The 25,236-nt window shown below is 57.4% G+C and overlaps 2 protein-coding genes across 10 annotated transcripts in view; one reads left to right on the forward strand and one right to left on the reverse strand.

The window, feature by feature from the left end:
• The window catches only part of GALNT9 (polypeptide N-acetylgalactosaminyltransferase 9), a 57,811-nt gene extending 51,586 nt beyond the window's left edge, over window positions 1-6,225 (forward strand). The window contains exons 8-11 of one of the 4 annotated variants that reach the window (XR_005032094.2): window positions 1,708-1,845; window positions 2,688-2,783; window positions 4,113-4,321; window positions 5,356-5,490. Coding sequence is in view for 2 of the 4 variants with exons in the window: in XM_036921890.2 (XP_036777785.1) it covers window positions 1,708-1,845; window positions 2,688-2,783; window positions 4,154-4,321; window positions 5,356-5,502 (549 nt within the window). In the remaining 2 variants the exon portion in view is untranslated. Of the gene's footprint in view, window positions 1-1,707; window positions 1,846-2,687; window positions 2,784-4,112; window positions 4,322-5,355 lie in introns of all 4 variants that reach the window. The other 3 variants (XM_036921890.2, XR_005032096.2, XM_036921893.2) reach the window with 3 other exon arrangements.
• Window positions 6,226-20,432: 14,207 nt separating this feature from the next.
• Window positions 20,433-25,224, reverse strand: NOC4L (nucleolar complex associated 4 homolog). 6 transcript variants are annotated; one of them, XM_036921897.2, is made up of 15 exons: window positions 25,029-25,219; window positions 24,583-24,703; window positions 23,950-24,056; window positions 23,535-23,642; window positions 23,177-23,326; window positions 22,983-23,082; window positions 22,831-22,865; window positions 22,387-22,437; window positions 22,169-22,280; window positions 21,885-21,945; window positions 21,531-21,641; window positions 21,226-21,386; window positions 21,055-21,137; window positions 20,686-20,799; window positions 20,433-20,596 (listed from the first exon to the last, which is right to left on the reverse strand). In XM_036921897.2, the coding sequence occupies exons 1-15, from the start codon at window positions 25,143-25,145 to the stop codon at window positions 20,477-20,479; spliced, it is 1,551 nt and encodes a 516-aa protein (XP_036777792.2). In that variant the 5' UTR covers window positions 25,146-25,219; the 3' UTR covers window positions 20,433-20,476. The 6 variants fall into 6 exon arrangements, with proteins under 6 accessions (XP_036777792.2, XP_036777791.2, XP_057347818.1 ...); XM_036921896.2 differs by having other exon boundaries at window positions 22,983-23,085; XM_057491835.1 differs by lacking the exon at window positions 22,831-22,865 and having other exon boundaries at window positions 21,226-21,269; window positions 22,387-22,505; window positions 22,983-23,085; window positions 25,029-25,224.
• Between the last annotated feature and the right edge of the window lie 12 nt (window positions 25,225-25,236).

Below are 25,236 nucleotides of genomic sequence, written 5' to 3' on the forward strand. Positions count from 1 at the left end.
TGATGCTCCATCGTGCGGACAGACGACGGGGTGTTGTACCCCTTCATTTCTCCACAAACACTTCCTATTTGGTTTTGGTCCCTGCAGTTTTGACCCACATCAAGTTGGGGGCTGCTGTTTGTTTTTTAAAGTTGTGGTCAACTAATTGCCATAAATGGCCCATATTCTGGCTTTCCTTGAAAACAGGCGATCTGGCTGCCCCAGCCACCAGGAGCATAATGAAGGCAGGTACTAAGGAGAGGCCAGCCCTAGGGTGGGGCGATGTCCAGGCTGCTGGTTCTCCCCAGCCCCTGGCTCCAGAGCCAGCCCTTACTCCGTGGAGCTTCCCCAGCTGCGGGAGGTTCAGGTATCCAGGCCCTGGGGTGCACTGGTCCTGGAAACAGCTTTTCTTGACATCGACCCGCAGGAAGAGCTAGACCTTACACGTATGAATGAGCAGGTATTTATGCCAACAAACAGAGCTTCGTATACATAGCAGAAAAGCAGCAGAAACCCTTACTTTTATGCTGAGCAATATGTCATGACATTTAAAAATTCTCCCAGCCTCCCACCCAGCCTCTGAACCCTCCAGAAGCGCACACCCAGCCCCAGACAAGCTGCTGAGGCCCCGGGCTAGTATGTCTGCTTGCAGGACTTCCTGGGCCACTGAGGCCTAACCTCCTCGCCCAGGGTGCCTCCCCGAGGACAGACAGACAGACCACAAAGAACAGCCCTTGTTTGTGAGATGAGAACACAGCACCTCGTAAAGCTTTGCTCTCCATAAAGTGAACGGATCTGGACAATGTGCAACCTGGCAGTGGCCCATTAATACTTGAGAAGGATCTTAGCCTGGGGGCCGTGGGCAACACGTGGGGTTTACTGACCCCGAGCCCCACAGTGGCCTGCAAAGGCCTTGGTTCTTTCTCCAAGGCCCTCCAGGGCCCTTCATCCCCCAACTCTCCCATCCCGTATACAGGCTATAGGGGCTTCTGTTGCCATGACCCACTCCCTGCAGAAGAGGAAACCAAGGCACAGGGGTGGGAACATTTCCAGGGCCCTTCACACCAGGCTCGCCTGTCTTAGCTGACGTGTCTTAGCTGATCCGGGAGCCCTGGGTCTGGGGAAGGGGATTCCTCAAACCCACTCACATCTCCAAAGGGCCTGGGGCCTGTCACAGGTGCCAGGGCTCCCAAACCACCCTCAGGGTCCATGTCCAGCTAGAAGAACTCTGAACTCAGAACGGCTGTCATACTCAGGGTCAGGGTTCTTCCAGTGAAGGAGTGCACTGACCCAGGCAGCCCTGCAGCCTGAGCCTCATCCCCCAGCGGTGCCGTGCACAAAGCCAACCAGGGGTGCTCAGCCAAGCCTGGGTCCAGTTTGCACAGGGGTCACCCATGTCCACTCAGCTGACCTCCCACATGAGCCCTGCAGAAGTCACCTCGGCCACAATGGCCCACATTTGCATAGTCTGTCTGGCCTGGCCCAGATCCCACCCTTATCGGGCGGGATGGTTGAGGGCAGTCTTCCCTCTGGAGTGGGTGGGGTGGGGCTGGTCTCTAGCAGGACTGACTGCAAAGCAGGCAGGCTGGAGAGGCGGCCCCAGACCTCGCAGGGTGGTCACCCCCAGATAGGCTCAGAGCCAAGGGGCGGGTCTGCTCCACGGGCAGACCTGGGTCCGGGGACCTGGTATGCTCAAGCGCCCCTCCTGCCTGACTTCCCACCTTGCAGAACCCGGGCGTGGACTTCGGGGATGTGTCTGAGCGGATGGCCCTGCGCCAAAAGCTGAAATGCCGCAGTTTCAAGTGGTACCTGGAGAACGTGTACCCGGAGATGAGGACATACAACAACACGCTCACGTATGGAGAGGTACCACCTCCACCCACACTGCCCCTGCCCTGCCACCCCCACACCATACTCACACATGTGGTCATGGGCCTCGGGCAGCATAGTACACAGGCGCTGTCACGTACCATGGCACACACCAGTGTCAGCCCACACAAACACCCTTGTATCCCTGCACATGAGGGGACACACAAGTGGATAGAGATGTATACATGCACACATATGTTCATGTGCATGTATGTGAATCCATGTGAGCTTCTCAAAACATTACACACATATGTGTATGTGCACCCAGGCACCAGGTACACATTTGCACAGCTTTGCTCATGTGAACACAGCCACACATGCATCCACACCCATGTGCCAACCCGTCAGCAGCACCTGCCTATAACAGAGGCACAAGTACTTTCTGTCAGTTCAGGACATCCTGTGAACATGCACCTGCATGACCTCAGAGGGCTGAGTACTGATGCAGTCACACATGCGTGGCTACATTCCCGTGCGAAAGAGAGGGACAAACACACAGCACACACACAGCACTCCTTAACTCCTGGCCCCACCTGGGCTCTGCCCTGCTGAAGTCTTCAGCTGCTCGGGGAACCAGGCACCCACGACAGACAGTATGCATGAACCATGGCCTGGGGGCGTGGAGTGGCGTCACTGTGTCCTCCAGCCCCTTCTGGGCCTCTGCCCTGCCCATCATCAGAGTCCTGGGCTTGAGGCTCTAGCATTCCTGAGACAGCCACAGAGCAGGCCCCTCAGCCTCCAGAGTGGGCCCCAGGGCTGGGTAAAGTGCCCTCAAGCCTCACCTTAGCCTTTGGGACCCCCGCCCCCAACAGGGTTTCTCCTTTGGTTTCTGGTCACAGGTGAGAAACAGCAAAGCCAGTGGCTACTGCTTGGATCAGGGTGCAGAGGACGATGACCGGGCCATCCTCTACCCCTGCCATGGGATGTCCTCCCAGGTAGGAGCAGTGCCTGCCACTGTTGCACGGCCACAGCAGGGAGGTGGCACTGGAGGGGCAGGTGTGCAGCAGCCCTGCAGGCATCCTGATGCCACTGCTGCTGTAGCCAGGCCCTCATGGGTGGCATGGACCCCCCAGGAGACCCCCAGTCCGGGTGAACCAAGAGCAGGCCCTGGGCGCCAAAGAGCCTGGGCGAACAACCTCCCTGCCACCCGATGGGGCAGCGGTGCACTTGCTCCTTGGTGCTGTGGGAGTGTTGCTAGTCCCTGTTGGGAGCACACCCCATGCGACCTTCCATCATGTTCCAGTGCAGCACTCTTGACAGGCTCTAAGTCCCGGGTCCTGGTGCCTTAGAGGGACTTAGACAGGCAGGAGCAGGTGGTGTTGGGGCAGGCATGTGTTCATGGCCCCAAGATATGCTGGTGCCTGTGCTCCAGAACCCCCTGCAGCAAGACGGTGCGTGCTTCTTTTTAAAGGGGGCTGGCATTAAGCTCCAATGTGCTTTCCCCAAATGACCCTTGTCCCCCTCAAAGTGCTGTTGGAGTCTGAGCCACACTCAAGGGTGTCCCCCTGGAAGGAATCTGAGGTGACCTGTGCAGGTCCTAGATGCTCCTGCAAAGTCAGCATGCTCCCCAGATAAGGGGAGAGAACATAGACCCCCCAGCAGGAGGGCATCAGAGTCACAGTGGGGAGGTGTGTCACAGCGCACATCCCTGTGAGGTTGTGCTGGAATATACAGCCTCCTGTTATGAGAAACAGCACGTTCGGGCAGTGTGGGCTCATGCATGTGAGTGTGTCCATGAGTGTGCATGCAAGTGTATGCATGTGAGCTCATGTGCACATGTGTGCCTTGCTTGTGTGTATATGTGTGCATGCATGCATGTGACCATGAGGATAAAGAGAGGGAGGTGGGGGGAGGAGACACCTTCATGTTAGCAGCACCTGCCGGCTTATTGTTATTATTACTAAGCATGCCTGCTGGCATTTTAAATGTGTTCTGTGGAGTGCCCATAGGGCCCTCGGGGCATGTGAGGAAGGCACTGTGGTGATCTGACACTCACGAGGCATATGTGAATTTGGGCCATATTCCCTGTGAAGCCAACGTTCGCTGCAGCTTGAGGGCACACTCAGATGGGCCTGGATTCTCTGGGCTCAGACACTGGGCCCCTCGGGGAGGGGCAGGGCGAAGTTCTGGCCAGGTGTGTATGGCGCCGTGCTAGGAGGGGCAGGAAGGAGCCGGCCGGGGCAGTCCCCAGCAGGCTCGCATACCAGGTGCCCCTGCACCCCTGGGCTGAGCACGGCTCCTCCGGCCTGGCCTCCCCGGGACAGCCCCCCTGGCCCAGCCCCAGGCTCACAGGCCCTCTCCCCAGCTGGTGCGGTATAGTGCCGAGGGCTTGCTGCAGCTGGGACCCCTGGGCTCCACCGCCTTCCTGCCTGACTCCAAGTGCCTGGTGGACGATGGCAGGGGCCGCACACCTGCCCTGAAGAAGTGCGAGGACGTGGCACGGCCTGCACAGCGGCTATGGGACTTCACCCAGGTCAGCTGGGGTCTCCTGGCAGCCCGCAGGGTGGGAGTTGGGGCAGGAGGGGACAGCTTCAGGGCACAGGGGCCTGGGTCAGCTGCTCCCATGAGAGCTGGTTCCCAGTTAGGTGACTTGTCCAGGGCCTACTGGGGAGGGGCTCAGGTGGGAGGGGCAAAGTGTGTTGAGAAGCCTGGTCGTGGCCCTCTGGCTGCTGGCCTGCTGGCCTGCTGGGTGCGTACCACAAGCCTCAGGGATGAACATTTGGGTTCTGGTGAGTCAAAGGCAGCCTCCAGCCTGGGCTTCCTGCCCTCCTGACTGCTCCCTGAGGTCCGGAGCCTGGCAGCTGCCCACAGCCCCCTCCGCCCCTCACTGGAGTGTTGCCTGAGCAGGAACATCACACACGTTACCTAATCACATCTGCAGAGACCCTATTTCCAAAGAAGAGCACATTGCCGGGTCCTGGGGGTTAGGACGCAAGCATATCCAACCCGTTTTCCAGAACACTCTTGGCCCATGGCGCTCTGACTAAAGCTCTCCGGCAGCCTGCTGTCACAAGCAAGGTTACGCCCCACTCCTCCCCTCACCCACCCGCCCTTCCCCACCATCCCTCCCACGGAGCAGACCCTGTGGAGGGAGACGCACCACAGTAGGGAGGCCCCACTCTCCATGGTGGGGCCTGGGGGTGTCCAGCTACAGGAGAGGCTGCTGCAATGAGCTGTCCTGCCAGATCACAGGATAAGGGTCCGTTTGGAGGACAGCATGCAATTCTGGGTCCTCAGGCTCCAGCCCTTCATGTTTGGGAAGCCACAGGGCCTGTGGAGGTGACCAAGAGGCAAACTGGATGTACCAGGAATCAGGACAGCCCCACTGTCCTGGTCACTCAGTATTAAGGAATGTAGTTTCAGGGGAAGAGCATTCCCGGTCCAGGGAGGGAGGACGGACAGCCCTGAGTCTCAGGTGGCATGCAGTGACCACAGGAGCTCGCCATCACCCAAACTCCAGGAGGGGATCCCTGGGCACCCATGCTGACTCAGTTTCCCTCCCCACAGGGTGGCCCCATTATAAGCCGAGACACGGGCAGGTGCCTGGAGGTGGAGATGTCCAAGGATGCCAACTTTGGACTGCGGCTGGTGGTGCAGAGGTGCTCGGGACAGAAGTGGACTATCAGAAACTGGGTCAAGCACACACGGCCCTGACCCCAGCCCTGCCCTGTGCCCTCCTCAGAAGTGAGCTGCCAATCTGCTGGGTCCCTGCCCTGCTCCGCACCTTTTCCAGCTGGGACTTTGCCATGGCTGTGGCCCTCTTCCAGGACAGCAGGGCCTCCCTGTGCACTGGAGGCAGATGCCTGGGCATGGGCACCCACCAGGAGCGCAGTTCTGCCTGAGTGCATCAGCTGACAGCCAACTCCAGCTCCTAACCACGTGCCTTTTCTGCGGTATTCCTGTCCAGGCCGCTGGGACGGCCAGCCCTCTGCATGTGCTGAAGCCCTCTGTGCACCCCCACGCAGAAATACCCACTGTGAACTCAGAGACGCTGAGCTCATGACCTCTGCAGGCAGAGCCATGGCCTCCCTGGGCCCAGCTGCTGCTGCTTAATGGTTGTCTAAGCCAGAACTCAGACGAGCAGAGCTGCCTCCATGGCGGGAGGCCCTGGCCACAGTACTAAGGACAGCAGAGCAGTGCTGAGATGAGGGTGGTGTGGCTGCTTCAACCCAGCACAGAGGTGGAGAAGTCCACAGCTCAGACCTGATGTCCACTAGGGTCCGAGCCAGCCTGCTGCCTGGGGCAGGGGTGCCTGGTCCAGTGTCTCACCTGGGGCCAGGTGCCTCTTCTGGAGTTGCTCTGCTATCCTCAAGGCAGGGGTCAGCAAACCATGACCCGCAGCCCCCTGCCTGTTTTTATAAATAAAGCTTTATTGACACAGGCCACACCATCTGTTTATGTGTTGTCCATGGTGGTGGCTTCTGCACTCCAGGGCTGGAGGTGAGAAGCAACCCCTACCCACCCCCCAGGGTGTGCTGGGGCCTGCAGGGAAAACTGCAGGAGCCCAGAGAGAAACTGGGCACCAGGTTCTGCCTGTCCTCCCATCAGGCCCAGTGCCAGGCAACATGTGAGGCCAGCTGCCACTCCTGCCTTAGTGTCCCATGTGTGGGGCCCTCGGGCTGGTCTGGCCCACCCAGAAAGGGGAAGGGATGGCAGATGGGCTGCTAAGCTTCTGCAAACCAAACTGCCTGGCTCCTCCGTGCAGGGGTCCCCCAGGTGCAGACAGTGTGGGCGCCATCTTGACTTCCAAGCGTCTACCCATCCTACAGGGGAACCAGGATTCTTGACAACAGGGCTTCGGGCTGGGGGCTCACAGGTACTACCTCTGCTCACTGTGCTGCACCAACCCACCCTTCCTGAGGATGGGGAGTCTGCAGCCCTTCCAGGAAGCACACCCAGCCACTGCTCCCAGCAGCGTCTTTCTAGAGAGGAAAGGTCATTTCTGGCAGTGCCCAGGACCTCATCTCCTGTGGGGAGTCCCCCAAAGATCAGGAGGCCCCTGTTGTCCTCTGCTCCCTCAGCCCCTGGGGAAGGCAATGTTTTCACCTTGGGGAGAAGTTCCACCAGGTCCTCCCGGGGGTCCCCAATCCTTCCTGGCCCTATCCCTTGCCCTCTGCTCTGAAGCATCCTGGGTTCCCCATTGTCAGCAGAGAATTCCATCAGCTCCAACCCAAGTCCCAAAAAGGCCCTCTCTCTATTCCAGATCTTCCCTCATTTCAAGACGATAGTGGAGGCAAGAAGCTGGGGTGAGGGAGGCCTGCGAAGTCCGTCACTAGCCAAAGACTGGAGCCGGGTCCATGAGAGTCCAGAAGCTTCCCCAGGGAAGTTATGGTGCAGCAGCCACCTGCCACGGTTTAAAATAGGGGACATCAGAGTCTCAAACCCAGGAAACGCACCCATGTTCCAATCCATTAGGCAAATTGACAGTTGCCCCCACACAGGATCCAGGGAAAGCCTGGCACCTGGAAAACAGCTTCTCGATGTCATACATCCTCCCATTAGGAAGGTGGTACATTTGACAGCCTGCTCTGTCAGGGTCCCAGATGTGAGGGGTGGGCACAGCTGGGTCTAGGGGCAGTGGGTGGGGAAGGGACAGGGCAACCCAAGGTGGAGGTGCCATCTACACCCTCCCAGCATGAAGCTGTCGGTCAGTCGGTGGTCACCCAGGTGGGCAACTCGGCCCCTCGAGCAGTAGTCCCCAGCACATCTGTCTTTTCTGGAGGACCACCCAGACCCCTGTGGGACAGCTCCACCCAAAGACTCCCACCCCACACCCCACTGTCACCTCTGCTGCTGTTGCTTGTGGCCACAGGGAGGCCTGTGGGGGCCACTCCCAGCAAGGTTTGTGTCGACATGTGGCTGTGGCTGGTGGACACCCTGGTGGTAGACTCCTGCCCCCGTGGCAGGTGTGCCCCATGTGGGGGCCAAGCTCACAGGTGCTTCTGATTCCGATGATGTGCAGTTGCCCCCACCCCCTGCTTGGCCACAGTCCTAGGCTCAGAAGAGCCTCTACCATCTGTGGCCCATACTCTACCCCCTGAACTCTGACCCCTGGTTCACACTTACTTTGCCTCAAGGCACAATGTGTTTTCTTCATTTGTTTTTTAACCACTGGTCTGAGGTTGAGGCCACCCTGATTGCACCAGAGGGAATGGGATACAGGGAACAGGCCCCACAGGTTATGGAAGGGCCAAGACACTGGCAGGGTGATGAAGCAATCCAGGGACTCACCTCCCATCAGCTGGTCACAGGACAAGGCAGGGCTGTGGGAGCCTGGGGGCCAGGTCACTTGGGACTCAGATGACAGAGGGGGTTCTGGGAGCAGATGGTGTCCCCAAAATGCCCCTACAACTGAGATGGCGTAATGGGAGAGAAGCCCCCTCCAATTTTCCACCACTGTGGCTGAGCCAGCTGGATTTATAGGACAAGAAATCCTGGGGTACATGGCCCATTGTGTGGCCCCGGCAAGGGTGGGCAGGCTCCTCCCTGGGGCCAGCGCTATGTGGGGTCTGAGGAGCAGCACGGATGAAATCGGGCATGGTTCTGTCCCCACCTTGTGCCCACAAGCTGGACCACACCAGCTCACAAGAGCCAATTTTTAAATTTTCAGGAATTTTGTGAACCAGTTGGGAAACACAGCTATTACTAAAATTAAAGGGCACAAACCCATAATTAAACAAATTACATTAAAAACAAAGAAATACTCAAAACTCACTGCTTTCTAATGATTTACTCCATTTTATCCTAACCCATGCTTTGCACTTATCTTCATGTAGTGCTTCTGCACATGGGAACAACCATGCACCACTGTGCAGCTCCTCCACGCCACATCTGAGATGGCAGGTCAGTAGCTTGAAATTGTCCACGGTGGAGATGTTTGTAAGTGGAAATGGGCAGCGAGCAATGCAGGCATGTGGAGCCTTGCTGGACACTGACCAGTCCCCGGTCCACATTCTCCCAGGGATCCCCCAACAGTGGGTGTTCCCAGTGCAGGAACATGACAAACATCCACACGGTTCTTTTCAGATCAAAGAAGGTCTACTGCCATGCAATGTCCTGTCTCCACCTGCCTCCTGACAGTGCCAGTGACCTTTCTCATGATGGGGGACAGGGAAAAACATTTAAAATGCAAAATTTTAATTCCACAAAGTCTTGAAATCGCCCAAAGCAGTACTGGGAGCCCACTGCACAGATTGGGAGGCAGAAATTTGGAGCAGTGGGGCAAGTGGGCACGGACCATGCTCTGCACAAGCAGGTCTGGGGACTTGCTCAACTCAGCCTGACCCTGCCAAGCTGCCTAGTATTGTTTTTCTTTTTAAACAATAGTCATGTCTTAAAAAGCAGAGATACAAGCAAATAGGATTTAGTAAAGCCTAACAGCAGGTCCCTACTTTTGTTAATTCAATTATGAGGCACCTCTGCAGTGAATTTAGAGATATCCATGTTGTTTGTTTAAAACAGTTCATTTGTAACCAGACCTGACAGCCCGGCCTCTGGGGAAGGCTGCTAATAAGCAGAAGGTCCTGGTGAAAAGTGGGAAGCTCGCAGGGTCTTTCCTCTGCTCTTGATAGAGATGATGGGATCAGAATTTAATCTTGCCTGACAACAGTGTTGGGGCTCCGATAGCCCTCCCTTAGAGCTCACACCGTCTGAGCCGGTGGACCCTGTGGGAGCAGCAGGCAGTGGGATCTGGCTCAGGGAGCAGGGTCCCCCCAGAGAGGGTCAGGGTCTGACTGGGGCTGGCCAGGGGCCCACAGGCAGGGGGATGGAAGGCTTCAAGAGCCAGGGACAAGCTCTCATGCAGCCCAAAGGAGGGGCTGCCTCCGAGAGGAACCACATGAAGGGCCAAACCTTCCCTGTTCTGGGGACCACGGGCCCCTGAGGCCCCTGGCCCAACCACAGGCACAGAGAGGGGTGGGTGTGCAGGCTCGGCATCCCCTGGGCATCTGTGGGGTCAGGGCTGGGCCTGGGCCCATAAGGGTGCTGGGAGGGGTGAGAGGCCCCATGACAGGTGACCGGGGCTGTGACATGGGTTCCAAGGCCCCACCTGAGTGAGTGCTTGCCCACCTGGACAAGAAGCTTGGCCCCCTCACACCACAGTCCCTCCACCCTGCAGCCTCCTTCCCTAGCGTCTGAGGGGACATGCCTCTCTGGCTGTTCATGCATTTATTCTGAGTACACCAGCCATGAGTGGGTTGAGGGGAAGGCTATAGGGCTGTGGGAGCCCCCAGCCTTGTGGCAGGGCCCCCAGCTCTTGAGTTGGGGGAAGGGTGTGAAAGCTCCTTCACAGGGTCTTGGAGTGCATCTCAACAAGGCTGACCTAGAGCTTTGTTTAGACCTGAAGCTTGGAGCTCAGCTGCTCTGCCCGTGTACCCCATGCACAGCTGGGGGCAGGGGTGGGCCCCAGGGTCAGCTGGTAGGTACTGAGTTAGCACTTACTGCATACTGGCCTTGGGGGAATCTGGCCAGTCTGTGGACCCCCACATTTTAAACCCAAGGGGCTGCCATTGGCTGGAGTCATAGAAGTTTTCCTACTGGGTGTTAGGGTGCAGGATGCAATTGAGGGACCTGCCCTGGAGCTCGGGGACCTCAGAACAGAGATAAGAAGACAGTGGCCAAAGGGAGGGCTGGAGGCAGGGCCAGGGGATGTGAGCCCAGCACCCTGAAAGGCTGGGCTCACACGGAGGGGTCGTGGGCAATGCTGCTTCCCCAAATTGATAAGAACTGCCTCCCCCAGACAGCCCAGTTAACTAAACTAACAACTTTGACAGTTAATTGCTGGGAGAAAAATGATGAGAAGCCTGGTTTGTTACTTCTTGCTCTCTTAAGCACCCGAAAGTCATTTTTAAATCAAGCTAAGTGGCTTCTCAGCACTAATGCACAGCTGCCTGGCCAGCCCTCGGTGGTGGCAGAGTGAGGGCGGACAGGTCCACACCCTGCAAACGTCGGTCATGGCAGTGCGGCATGCTGACGCGATCTGCAGCACTGGGTCATGAATCTCAACCTGGGTTTGTTTCTACCCAAAAGTCACCGTGGAGTGGCTCCCAGTTTACCCCTGCTGACCCCAGAGCCCATCCCCAGGGTGTCCACTGTGCAGTTCTGAAGCCTCAGCAGCCAGATCCGATGCCGCTACATGGTCTGGGGACACCCCCCACCCTGGAGAGCCCCTGCCTAGATGGAAGCTGGAAATAGGGTGCAAGTTCAAGGGATGAAGCCACATCTCTTAGATGCCGAGTCAGGATGGAGACCACACATGTGGGAGGTGGTGGGTGGCTACAGCACATGCTTTGAGCTTCTGTTGTGTGGTTCTTACCACGCTCAGCTCTGCAGGTATTGACATTCAGTCTTCAAGCCTTTGAGGAAGATCTAGCTTAAGGCGATAGGTGCTAGACAAACAGACAAGCAGACGATGGGTATCAGAAAAGGTTGGTTATAGGACCTGGTTCCTAAGACCCACCATCAGTAAGCTGTGGACCCAGGAGAGCCATGGGCGTAATTTCACCTGAGTCCAAAGGCCTGGGGACCAGGGTGCCGATGTCAGGGCGGGAGAGGGTGTGCTTCCCAGCTTGAGCCAAAACAGCGAATTCCTCCTTCCTCCTCCTGTTTCTTCCCCTCAGGCCCTGGGTGGGTCAGACGATGCCACTGGCCCTGGGGGGCCCTCTGCTCTCCTCAGTCCACTTAGTGGATGCTGATCCCTTTCGGAAACATCCTGCAGACACACCGAGATGGGATGATCTGCAGCATCTGGGCCTCACTCCCGCGACAGTGAACAGCCAGGGTGAGGCCTGCCCCTGCTGGGCTCAGGACCACATCGAGTCCCCATGAAAAGGGACAGAAAGGACAGAAGACAGTAACCCCCAGCCAAAAGATGCTCCCCTTGAACCTCACAGGCCCTGGCTAGAGATGGGAGGGGCCTGGCACCACCCAGTCAAGGCACGACAGCCAAGGGCCACTCCCGAGGACGTGGGGTCCTGGGGGTGGGACACGCTCTGAGGCCTCCCTCCGGTTCTGGGGGCTTACAGCCTGCTGGGCAACAGCACCTCCCAGGGCGAATGCCCATGGTTTTCCCAAGCCCACAGCCTGCCTGGTCCTCTGAGACCCTCCCACTTTCCTGGTGCTTTCTGGGGGGTATGTCCTCCTGCAGGGGACACACTCACCACAGCCCTCCACACAACACACTTAGAACAGGCATGTTTGAGGCAGGCAGGGCTTGGCTTCTGAGGTTTTCCTGCCCAAACAGGGTAATCTGGACTTAGCTCTGGGAAGCCAGACTCATTTGAGGAGAGTTGGGCGGAACTGTGCCCAGAGGGCCCCGGGGTCTGGGATGACACAGACGTCAGGGCACCTGGGGGCCCCTGCGCAGGCCCTGGGGGTCAGCAGCATTGCTCTGCTGGGCGGGTGGAGTGCAGTCAGGAAGCTGGTGGAGGGGCCTGTTCTTGCCAGTCCAATTATTTCTAAATGAAAAAAAACAAACATTTTTCAAATGCACATTTTATTATATGCAAACTATACTTCAATGAGGAAAACATGTTTAAAAAGTGCAGAAAGTATAATTCTGCTCAATAAATAAAAATATGTGTCTGTATGTACATGAAAAAAGGTATCCAAACAAACACGCCCAGGGCCACAGTGATTATGCATCAGCTCCAAGTTTAAGGAGAGATTTCTCATGGCTTAGTTTTTTCTATAAAAAGAAATAATATTCCATCATTTTTCTGAAACTTAATTGTAGCTAGAGTTGGTATCTATAGTAATTATGTTAATATTTTTATTGTTAATATAAATCATTTAAATACATTAATAATGCATTGATATATAGTTATTGTAATAAAAAACTAATAATGGGAATATTTTAAATATATAGTTTTAACTCATCATTACATACAAATATTAACAGCTATATGTTATTCAAAATTATAAAATATAATTTCTATAGTTGTTCTGTATTAAGACAATATTGTATAACAAGAAATTATTGTTTTTTAAATCAGTAGAGTGGGGGCCTGGGAGTCTCTACTAGGCTGAAGAGACCCAAAAGGTCACCTCTGGGCCGGTCAGCAGCTGGACAGTCTGCTGTGCATCACCCAGCCTGCCTGGCAGGGAGGGGTCCAGGGCAGCCCTTCCTGGGTCTCTGACACAGCATGGCTCGCCTGGTCCCATGAAAGCCCAGGCCTGCAGCGTGAGTGGCAGCACCCTCTGGGTGAGCCACAACCTCCTCCACAGGGGAAAATGGGCAGCAGGACCCCCCAGGTCCATGACCCCACTTTGCTCCCAAAGGCTGACCGACCCTTCATGACAAGAGGAGAGCGGTCGTCCCAGCAAACAGGGGCCTTTGTGCCCCAACCCTCATGCCAGACAGTTGCTCCTCCAGCCCCTCCTGACACCCTCTAATTTAATTCCCTGTCCATCATCAGAAAATGAAGTGTAATTGTTTTTGGGAAATGTCCTTTCTTACAGGAAGAGTAAGTTGTATGCCAGCCCAACGTCAGCCATTAGGCAATGTGATGCCTCCTAACAATCCCCATGGAAGCTCCGGTGCCCATCCAGGCGCCGACCACAGACGTGAGGGATGCCCAGCAGTCCTGGGAGCCCAGGTTGCTGGCAGCAGGCAGCAGACCCCTGGGCCAGCCGGCCCGAGTCCCCAGCATGAAGGCCGGGTGATTTGAGATGGTGTGCCCACGTGGCCAGCCACACCACCCTCCCACACTTCCTCCATAAGAACCAGTCTCTTCAAAGCCCAGAAGGCCCAGGATGTGGAAACAGCCTTGGTCTGGGCAGATGCTGGGAATGAAGGGTAGGGCCCCTGTCCTCTATCCTTGACACAGAGCATGGCCATTGTGCTGGCCAAGCACGAAGAGCATTATTTACACACCAAGGACACAAGATGCTGGTCACACCAGAGGCTGGGAGAGGCAGAGGGGCAGGAAGGTGCCGTACAGCCCCAGAGGGAGCGCAGCCCTGCCTCCAGACCCGTGAGAGGGAAAATGTCCCTTGTTCTGAGATGTCATGCTTGTGGTCATTTGTTACAGCGGCCCCAGGACACTGATATGTACTATTTCACCTCTGGGGGTCATGAGGCTACCCTGTAGTTGCTCAGTATTCAGCACTGACCCAAATTCCCCTCCCAGTTCAGACAAATTTCACCCATGTCTTATTTTTGAGCATTTGGGGCCGGGGAGCCTGCTCCATGAGCAGCCAGGACTTTTCCTCCAAAACAACACGTTTGCCCCGAGATGAATTTTGATCATATTTTGTTTCCTAACATTTACATGAATGGCAGCACTCATGTTTTTGTTTTACATGCTCATTTCTTTCTGCATCTAAGCCATCACCCTGTTTGAAGAAATCAAAAAGGAAGCGTATGTCTACCTAGAGAGCCAAGCATTTGAATCAAACTGAGGAGACAGAACAGGGACAGCAAGAAGTTCTCTTTGTACAAAACTCTATCTTCTTAGTCATTTCCTTGTGGCTGAGAAGTCCAGTCCTTTCTGTGGGAGAGCAGAGGCATCACTACTGAGGTGAGCACCTGGGAGAGGGGCCAGCTGAGGACCCCCTTCAGCAGTGATTAGGAAATGCTGCAGACACATCTCAGAGGCTCCAGGAGACCAGAACCACGTGTCTGCCATCCCCTTAGCCTGTCCTGTTGGGCTCAAGACAGCTGCTGTGGCTCCAGCCATGTCCTCCTGGGCTGGCAGCCTCTCCAGTGGCATACTGGCACCTAGCTGCACCTACGTTCTCTGCCTCAGCCCAAGTGCCCTGCCCCTGGACCCAAGACAGCACTCCATAGACCGATGGAAATACGGATGGATGGCAGGGCCTCTACCAGGTGCTAGCTCTCAGCGTCTCCTCCCCGCCCCCAGCCCACCTTCTGCCCTCACTCACCCCAGGTTTTCCCTACAGGGCCGGCTCCTGCTGTTCCATGATTCTTCCCCCCATCCCCCATAGGCAGCCCCTCCTCGTGGTATTAGGTCCCCAGGCTTCCCCACCTGTGCCACCTCTCCACGGGCAGCACCTTCTCAGCATGACCTCCTCAGGTGTTTCTCCATCTCTCCTGCTTCTGTCTTCATGGAATGTCAGCCCCATTCGGGCAGGACCGGCACCCCCTGGCCCAGAGCAGACACTCCACAAATATATTAGTGCAATCACAGAACATAAGGACTGTCTCCAGGACCCCAGGCAACGTCCCCACCTCTGACCCAGCCTCTCTCCTCTCCGTTCAGGAAATTCTTTCAGGAGTCTTGGTCAGAGAGCCCAGGACTGCGCTGGTCCTGCAAAGAACCAACTCTGCCCAGAGACTTTCCACCTTTCAGTACTGAAAGCACCTGCCTAGTTAGCAGTGGGACAGCAATGGTGCCAACTCCCTCCTCTTGGGAGGGGAGGGGCTGGAGCCAACTGGCCAGCTCCAATGGGACTGGCAGGACCCTCCCATCTGCCCCCAGCGAGAGGCAGCCTCACCTAGGAGGGGCATGCAGGGTGGGTGAAGCCCAGCTCCACCACCTGCTGTCCCGCTAGCAGGTATTTGCTTATCAGTCCATTATGTCTGTGAAGTTGGTTGCATTTTTCATAATTTTGCCATAGGCTATATGGGTGTACTTTGTGGGCTGATGGGGGTGGGGGTGTGGGGGTGTGGGTGCAAAGAATTTACCCAGAGCAGAGAAACCCAAGAAAATAAATGTGTAATTAAGTATTTCTATAACCATCAAAGAGGCTCATTAATGGCCCTTTCGATAGTGCAGGAAGAGTTCAAATCCTTACAAAAAATTGGACCCCTAGTGCCATCAACTGAGCACAGACATGGCCACAGCACCTGGCTGGGATCCCGCCTCTGATTAGATCTTGTTCCGGGCGTTAACCAGGACTGAAGCAACAAATTTAATTGGAAATCAATTCCGGAGCAGTGGGATCAACTTCAGCTTTCTGTCCTCTTCCAGTGCCAAACTGGTCTGCCTGTTCTCCAGCCCCTCCCCACCAGGGTAAGGGTCCAAGCCTAAGAGACTCGGAGGCCCCTCTGCCGCTGCTCCTCTTTTGGCAGGAGACATGGGGGACAGGCAGGGACCCCCTCTCAGGAAGCCCATGGCCCCTCCCCAAGCCCCATCTGCAAGCCCAGGTTCCACTCAGTGAGGCTGCCACCCCCTGGATGCCCAGGGACACTAGGGACTCACATGTCAGAGGAGCCCTGCGGCAGACCAGCCTCCCTGCAGAAGTGCTGGTCGGGGTGCCATGACAGCCTGGACCCCTGACTGTGGGGAGTCTTGGCTCCATCTCAGTGCCCACCTCCCAGAGAGCTGATGGCAACTCCTCCTGAGAAACTGGGGTTCCCTGGGACAGTCACAGGGACCCTGTAGGTAGGAGCCCACCCACCTCACACAGGCCAAGGCTCAGAGCCCATGAGCAGTGAACAAAAAGCCTGGGCCACAGCCCACACCCTCCCCAACCCAGGCCAACAAGTCCACACCAGAGACACCCAGTGTACAGTCCTTGCCCGTCAGATGCTGGACCAGATGGCCTGCTCAGCCACCGGCCCCTGTGGGTCAGTTCTGCACAGCACCCCCATTTATTTAGTGAATTGTTGGCATTTAAAGCCAGGCAAGTCTTCAAATGTGTGTGGTGGGGAGCCCAGGAGCAACAGCAGTGTGACTGCAGTGGAGGTGCATGGATAGTGGATGAGTATGTCACATGCCAGCGATGCCTGCTCCACGTGGCCCGCCCAGACTACCTCCACCCAGGCAGCAGCACCTTGCACCAAGCAGGGGCACCCTGCTATCAACACCGTTAGAGCCCCAAACGGCCCTGCCCGAGGCAACTTAGTAAGTTCCAGGGAAAAGGAAATTTAAAGGCATCTGCCAGGAGGTGAATCTGCCAGCAAAGCCAGTTAGGGGTCCCCTTGCTGCTTGGGTATCAGAGAGAGGAGGGACAGAGGGAGGCCACCAAGCCGGGCCCCCCTGTCCTGCATCCAAGAGCCAGCTTGGTTAGAGCCAGGACACATGAGAGTTGATGCTGAGGTCCAGAAGGGATAGCAGCAAATGAGAGATGATTTCCTGCTCTTCTATGGCCCAGAGGGGAGGGTATCTGCGGAAGGGATTTCGAGCTACTTCAGAGGCTGAGACCTGGGGGCAGAACCCCTTGGGGTCCTTCACAGGCAGGGCCAGACCCGTGCAGCAGGGAGAGGTGGGGAGGGAAGCTGGGGAGGGTGGAAATTAGCCCCAAAGGCCTCCTAGCTTCCATTTCCAGCCACCAAGAGCAATTACCACCACTGCCTGGGAAGACGGCCACACCATTATTGAATTTTAAATGAAGCCCAAATTGACTGTGGAAGCTGGGGCAAGTATTTCATAACAGGGTCATTTTTCCTTGGAGGGCAGTTGCTACATCTAATAAACACAAACAGCTCAGGAAGCAGTTGGAAGTGCAGGGATGTCCTCCTGCCTGGATCCTGTCCCAAGGCACAAGCCGGGCCCAGCTCTCTGCCCCCTGGACAGACCCCTGGACTCCTCACGCACATGTGGCCCTGAGGCTTCCTAGCTCGGTGCCTCCCTAGTGGCTCTCCCCAGGGCTGCCCAAGCTTCCTGGTGACCAGGGGGAGGGACTGAGGGACACACAGTCACTTCTGCCATGCGTAATAGTGACCCAGCCCAGCCCTGGGCAGGGTGGGGTTGGGAGCTATGTTGAGGTGCTGGAGGCAGGGCTCCCGGGGGCCATTTGGAGGCTGGCCACACCCAGGAAATGGCTGTTATGTTAGACACTGCTAAGGTAATTAGCCAAGTAGGAGGGGAGACAGTAGATGAATATGGCACAAATTTAAAAAAGAAATAGCCTTGCTCAGCTGGTTGTTGTTCCAAGATCCAGACATGGCTTTTAACAGAACAGAACATCTATATTAATGGTGGAAAACAATTATTTTCTTATGCTCATCAAACTGTGGGTCAAGATCAGACACGACATGACATGGGGCTTCTACTAGGAAGTGGCCACGTGTCCGGAGAGTATCATCGAGATGCTTGTGCACACAGGTCCCTGGGAGGTGGCCCCTTACCCCTCACTGACAGCAGCCTTGTCCGAGGAGGGGCTCTGCAGACACAGAGACAGAACTGCCCTGCAACCAGACACCTTATCTCTTAATTGCTGTTCTCCTGACTGGTTTCCATTCTCTTCTGCACGGGACCTGAAGGATGCAGGATGGGCAGCCCTCTCCCCAGCGCCAGACCTGATCCACATGGCTCATGCCAGCCCAGTGGAGATGACTGTTCCCAGGCTGCATGACAGATCGGGGGTCAACACTGAGCAGGGGCCCCGCAGAGCCACCCTGCCCTGGCCAGGTCTGAGTGCATGGTGCTGGGGTTTTGGGGGTGCCCTGGACATCCACGTGGTCAATGCCCAGATTCAGGCACAGAAAGGAGCAGTGACTGTGTTGTCCTGAAGCCAGCCAGCTTGTTGCCACCTGCCCTGCCATCCACTTCCGAATGGAAGCCTGTATAAGCCACCTCTGGAGCAAAGGTAGTGGCAGATGTGATTAACGGTCGAGATGGGGGACTGTCCTGGATGATCCGTGGGCCCAGTGTCACCACAGGGGTCCTTACAGGAGGGAGGAACAGGGCAGTCAGATGTGGAGGACAGAGGTAGTGGCTGAAGTGACACCCCCACCCCAGCAAATCTACACGTGCCAACTTCCCCTCCCACGTGAATTAAAGCCCCACTGGTTTCCCACTGGTTCTCTGGGCCGAGTGGCCAGGGACCAGGCAGCCTGTCCAGTCCTATCCCTCCCACTTCAGTTGGGGCCCTCACTAGGGAGGCCCACCAGCTCCCTCCACACCTCCCTCACCTGGGGGCACAGGCTGACTCAGGGGCCTGTCTGGGAGGCCTGGGGGTGTGCAGCATGGGCGGGCTGGACAGCTCTCCGACCCAGGACCTGTGGACTCCTAGGAAGCTCATTGGCTAGGAGCCATTTTGAAATTGTAGCCCCAGCCTGATAATGCTTTTCTGATGTCTGGTCTGAGAAGTCAGTGGAAATGTACCTCAACCAGGTTTTCTATGGGGCTCAGATTGACAAATAAAGGCTGTCGGCCAGGGTCCCCCTTCCCCAGGGCTGGACGGTTGTCCAGGAGGGATGTGTGTGCGCCAGGGGTAAGTGGATTTTGACATGGGGAGCTGTCCACATAGTGAGCGGGAACTGAGGAGCCACATGGGGAGGGGGCCACTAAGAGACTGGCAACAGCACAAAGCTACCACCCCACAAGCAGATGGACAAAGGGGCAGAGGGAGGGGACAGGCTGGCCTGAGGGAGCTGCCCATCCAGCAGGGTTGCCTGTGAGGAGCCTGGAGTCCGGGCACTGAGTCAGCTCTGGGGACACATCCATGCACGAGGGGACGCTCCCCATAAACACACCCGTGATCTGGGACACTTCACACCACTGAGCCCTCACATACACCTCCCACCCGGGGCCTGCCATGCAGTTGATGAGTCTGTAGCACTGAAGACATTACCAAGCCTTAGCTTGAGTTAGTTTTTAAGCCATTTTTTTTACTTAAGATATACAATCAGTACCTTTTCAGTGAAAGTATACTGTGCGGTATTTGCAATACCACTAGCTTGAAAAAATTCAGGTGAAACCCACATAAAATTTCACCATTTTACAACACAATTCAGCAGCATTTGGTACACTGTAATGTGTGAACACTGCCTACGTCCAGTTCAGATCTTTCTGTCACCCCTGCATACCAGGGCCCCAGGCCACTGGAGAGGCTCCTTGGAGACCAAAATGGCCGACTGGCCCCTACTCATGGCACTGCTGTGAGATCTCTGCTTCCCCGGTGCCACAGCATGGCGGACTGGAGGCTGCGGGGCAGCTAGGGTCTCCCCCTTCTTGGCTGGAGGCCCCCCACTCCCGACATCTCCAACAGTCCCTACAAACCCACATAAGCTAGCATCACTCCTGCGACCCCTCTGCCCTGAAAGGACTTTAAAAGGAAATGGGGGCACTCCTCGCAGGCCAGCAGCTGCCCACACCTGCTCTGCGCAGGGGCACAGGAGGGGTAGACGACCTGGCCTCTAGCTGTAACTCCCTCTGATAGGGTGCACACCTCCCCCTGGGACTCAGCACCCTAATGCCCATGTGTACAGAGATGGAGGGTGGTTCCAGGGACAAAAGTGTCTTCTGCAGGCAGGCCTGGCAGGGATGAGTGTCTTATGCCTCTGCCTTGTGCTTCCACTGAGACAGAGCAGGACAGACAGCCTTCCAGTCACTCCTGGGACAGTCTAAATGCAGGAGGAAGGTCCCCGGATTGCCTCAGGGGAGGGTGTGGCCCTGCCCATCTGGGAGGCCGGGGGAGGGGGCCTGGGAATCCAGGGTGATGGGGGGCCTGCTGAGGCCACTGCGCTGCACACCTGTGGCCCTGTGGGGCTGGGGTCTTTCCTGCAGTCCTGCACCTTGACCCCTCACTCCAGGCTGCAGAAAAGAAGGCCCTGGGCAGCAAGGGAGGCCAGGTACACAGTGGGCATGGGCAGGTGGGGAGACGCCTCCAAACATGGCCAGCCCCACAGACCCCAGCCTGCGGGCACAGGCCCCACCCACCACATAAAGAGTTGCTCCCCTACATTAGCTGTTTATTTTGGGGGAAGGCAGTGCACAGATCAGCTGAGTGTGAAGTGCTGGGCGCAGAGGTCGTCCCACCGGCCCAGTAGGCCCTGGGCTGGGATGAACTCCAGTGGTACTGACTCCGGCCCCTTCTTCTTCAGGTCCTGCTCAAAGACCTGCAGGGGACAGGCGGCCAAATGGACAGGAGGCACTCTCATACTGTGGGGCCTGTGTCTGCCTGGCGCCTGGTGTCCCCACACCTCACCTCGAACGCAGTGAGCCCCAAGAGCGGTGCAATGCTGACCTCGGATGTGGACAGCGCCTGACTGATGACGCCAGCGGCCCTGGACACCTCTGGGTGGTAGTGCTGCTGCAGGGTCTGCAGGGGATGCGGGACGTCACCACCTTCTGCACAGGGACGGTGAGGTGGTGCGGTAGGTCCTGTGCAGCAGAGTGCCCCACCATCTTGACAGCCCGTGTTGGGGCTAGAGCTTAAGTCCAGGAAGAGGCGTCTCCCCTGCCACCCCCTCCGGGCAACCAGGGTGACAGGTGAGAAGGGTGGGGTGGGGGGTGGGCTGCAGGTTGGGGCATGAGAGAGAGGTGCCTGGGTGGGACCCGGGGGAGGTGTACCCACCTGCAGCTCCCACAAGGAGCTCTCCAGGGCTCGGCTCATGGCAGGGTCCTCTTCTTCAGGGTCATAGGGGTCGGCATCCAGCTCTGCCAACAAGACCCAGACCCTGGCTGCCACCTGCCCTGCACACCAGCCCCTCAGCCAGGCCTCACTGGGACCCCATGCGGCATTCACCTGGGCCCTGAGGGCGGTGCACAAGGATGTGGCAGGCCGGGTGTCTGCGCAGCAGGTTGCAGATGAAGGGCAAGACCATAAGCAGGGCCTCGGGAGGGGCCGTCAGGGCCAAGCGGGACAGGCGCTTGGCAAAGGCAGCCACCAGATAGGCAGGCAGGTGACTGGGCAGGGCAGTGGGTGTGAGACCCCATCCCTCTCCACACCAGCCCCCAGCCCCTCTTCCTGGCCCAAGGTTGCAGCACCGTGGGGCAGCTCAGGGTTGGGGGACAGGTGGCCTGCTGCCCCTGCCCTCCCTGGGCACTCACGAGGAGGACAGGAAGAGATCGGCCAGATGGAAGAAGCGGGCCCGATACTTGACATGAAAGATGGATGGGTCCAGGAGGCCATAGAGCTTCCGGTAGAAGTCAGGGTACTCCCTGGTGGGGGGTGGTTAGGGGGAAGGAGGGAGGGTAGGCACATGAGTGGGAACAGAACCATGGCGGGTGGAGAATAGGCCAGGGCCCCAGGGAGCCAGAGATGTCAAGGGCTCAGATCCCCCTGCCCACACTACTGGGAGACCGGAGAGCCCCAAAACCTGCTGAGCTCTGGGCAGAGCATGGACCGGGGCCTGGGGCAGGGAAGGGACACAGGAGGGAAAGGCATGCCTGGAAGGCACTCACAGGTTGTGCTCGTGAATCAGGATAAAGAGTCCATTCAAGGCCAAAAGACTGACAGCGCCCCCTGCAGACAAACATTGGCGGTGAAGCCCAGTACCACCTGCACCCCAACTGGGTATGAGCAGGGCAGAGATATGGGAGCCCCACACAGGCCACCCCATTTCGACCTAGCCACAAGAGGGAAAGAAGCTCCAGTACACACTCCTGGCCACAGCGCCACCAGCTACACAGCTCCAGGATCCCAAAAGCAGGACTCACCCCCCACCTGCTGGGCGTTCCCCACTTACCCATGTTGTAGGCATGGGTGAGGAAGTCGATCATGAGGCTTGGCTGGGCCAGGTGTGGCAGGATGGAGTCATGCATGATCACGAGCACCTTCTTGCAGAGGCTGAGCGGCAGCTGGGCAGAAGCAGTGGGTCAGGGTGCAGCCTGTCCCCTGCCACTGGAGAACAGCATGGGCTGGGGGCCCAGATGCGGGGTACCCACTACCCCCACCCACCCCTACCTTGTATTTGAGGAAGCTGAGCCACATCAGCTGGAAGGCCTTCTTGTGCTCCTGCAGGGTTGGGGGTGATGAGGCTACATGTACCTTCCCCCATCCCAGACCCCAGCCTCCTGCTGCACCTGGAACCCAAGGACTCCCAGTGAGACCAGAAGAAACATCCAGTCTCAATCAATGCCACAGAAGAACAGACAAAACCCTGAGGGGATGACTCAGCAACAAGCGGCCTTCTGAGGGGTCTGCGTAGGCCACCTCTGACCTCTGGGAGTGGGCACCTGCAGGCCTCCTCCCCCCGGGGCCTCATGAGTGACTCCTGTAGCTGTCTAATCCAGGCAGGAGGTAGCTGGCCTCTCCTCATGTCCCACACACTGCCTATGTCTGGGGCAGGCAGTGCCCCAGGATCGGGCTTTTCCGCAAGAAGCCACCTGCTGCCCTGGAGCATCTCACCTTCAGGTGAGCCACCTTCCACTTGTCCAACAGCTCTGCAAAGGAGGCCAAAGGTCACTTGAAGCATAGAAGGGAGGCAGCAGCCCATCTGGCTGAAAGGCTGTGGGCTTTGGGTGCCCTTGCCCACCAGGCCACTCGCCCAGGACGCTTACCAGCACGCTTCACATAGAAGTTGAGTGCTTCACTCTCCTGGTGGGGCAGACTCACAGCGGACAGCAGCGTGAAGGCATTGTTCCAGAATGTGAGAGGTACCTGCTGGAGGCCTGGCCTGAGCCCCTTGATGCCTGCCACCCACCCTTTCCCCCAGAGATGGGGCTCCCCCAGAGATGGGGCCTGGCCAGCTGACCTCAGGGTGTCCATTGGCGACCTGAACCACAACGTCTGTGGCCGCTTGCATCGTGTGGTAGCAGATGTCATCGTGTTCCAGATACTCCCGAAACTGGGAGAGGAGCAGCGAGTGGTCCTCCTCTGGAGAGAGCACGCCTTCCACCACAGACTGAGTGCAGGGCAGGGTGGTGAGGACCTCATCCATGCCCAGGACAGACCAGCCCTGGGACAGAGCTCACAGCAGAGTCCAGGCAGGCTATGAGAGTTCCCACTGAGCCCCATAACCAAGAGACTGCCCAGAAGAAGCATCAGACCCAAAGGCCCCCTCTGCAAGGCCCCTCCCAGCTCTGGCCAGTGTGGTCCTCTGCGCCCCCCACCTTGAAGAGCTGGCGGGGGAACAGATAGTTGCCTTCCCACTTGGGTTTCTCCAGAGGATGTGCTCCTTCCAGCTGCACGAACTTCATGAGTGTCCCGAGAGCCAGCTCCTGGAAAAAGTAGTTGAAAAGGTGGGGATCCCGAACCACACATAATCCCCCACTGCAGACAGGCCCACAGAGCTCCCACAGCATTTAGGCCTGGATGCTGATGAGATAACACTCCTGTGAGAATCAAAACACAGAGCGAAGCCATTTCTTAGAAGATTGGCTGAGAAAAGGAAGTAAGAATCCTGACCTAGACAGTGAGCATGGAAACAGGTGCCCACGGTCACAGCCCTGGCCTCTGCTGTGTGGTGAGCCTGGGAGAGCAGGAAAGGGGCAAAGACAAGGCACAGCCACTGACCCCAGGGCTTACCTGAACCTGAAAGGAGGGGTGAGCAAGGAGCTCTCCCAGGCGGTTGCAACAGCTGTGGTAACGGTGCCTCATCCACACCTTGTACTTCCTTGTGGCCCTCTGGGACCCTGCAGGCAAGGCAGGGTAGTCAGCCCACACAAACACCACACATTTTTTGGGCCCAGCCATCCCCCATCGCCCTCCACTATGCCAACCAGAGAAGTGAGTAAAAATGTGTCACCATGGCTCCAGACCTGGGGCTGGACCAGCGCATTCCCCTGACCAGAGAGAGCATTGCTTCCCCAGGGGCTGAGTCTCTGTCCCCTCACTTTACCCTAAGACCTAGACATATCAAGGACAAGGACACACAGCCACAGCTCCGTGTGATTTTGATGGTCAACATTAAACAGCCTCAAATCCCACAAGTGGTACAAAGTACAAAAGGAAAGCTCACGCTCTGCCCAACCTTCATTTACACTTAGCCATGGGGGTGTCTGTCCTACCCACCTCACCAAGCACAATCATCCGTTCCCACAGGGGGCTGGGTGTGATGGAGTTTTGGGGAGCTCATTCCATGTTGACAAGGTCTGCCTCCAACCTTGTGAGATGACGGCCTGGGCCCAAGAGCAGCCTGAGGCCCTCCAGGACACTCACCAGCCATGACCATCTTCTCAGAGGGCAGCTGGCCCACGAACAGCTCTCCCCGCTCCAGCAAGGCCCCAAAAAGGCGGCTGCATGCGCGCACTGCTTCCTGGATCTCCCCCTGGTCCTCAGACTGCGGGGAAAAACCAGTCTCATGGTGCACCGCTGGAAACTCATGACCCCTTTCCCCACCAGGACTCCAGCCCAAACGCACCACACCCTTGACCCGGGAGTGATCCTCCCACTCGGCCTCTGCCACACCTCCCACCGGACCCACCCATCTGGGAACCCTGCAAAATGGGAGAAGACCCCCGGTAGAATGCCGTATGCCGTTCTGCAACTGTCTCCCTGCATCCCAGCCCCGGCCCTACACTGCCCGAGCCTAACGAGATACCATTCCGGCCTCCAACCCCGGGACCCCGGCCGCGACCCCCGCCGCACCCCGCGTCCCCCCCCACCTGCAGCACCGCCAGGATGTCGAACACCGCGTTGGCCTCGCCGCGGTTCGCCAGCACTGCCTCCAGCAGGCGGCCCAGCGCCCGACGCGCGACCCCGGGGCCGAAGTCTCCCTCCATGCTGCTGCCGCCACCCCACGAGGAAGAGCCCGGACTTCCGCGCCGCCATCCGGCGCGCCCCTGGCTGCACCTATGGGCGCGCACCATGACG

This window comes from Manis pentadactyla, chromosome 14 (genome assembly GCF_030020395.1).
Source record: "Manis pentadactyla isolate mManPen7 chromosome 14, mManPen7.hap1, whole genome shotgun sequence".
Taxonomy (NCBI): Eukaryota; Metazoa; Chordata; class Mammalia; order Pholidota; family Manidae; genus Manis; species Manis pentadactyla.

Bases quoted from the DNA above. Each gene is read 5' to 3' on its own strand.
- NOC4L (XM_036921894.2), bottom strand. From the start codon at position 25,145: ATGGAGGGAGACTTCGGCCCCGGGGTCGCGCGTCGGGCGCTGGGCCGC. The intron at 24,704-25,028 runs GTGGGGGGGGAC...TTTTCCCCGCAG, and splicing joins ACATCCTGGCGGTGCTGCAG to TCTGAGGACCAGGGGGAGAT. The intron at 21,138-21,225 runs GTGAATGCCGCA...TCTTGTTGGCAG, and splicing joins GCACCGCCCTCAGGGCCCAG to AGCTGGATGCCGACCCCTAT.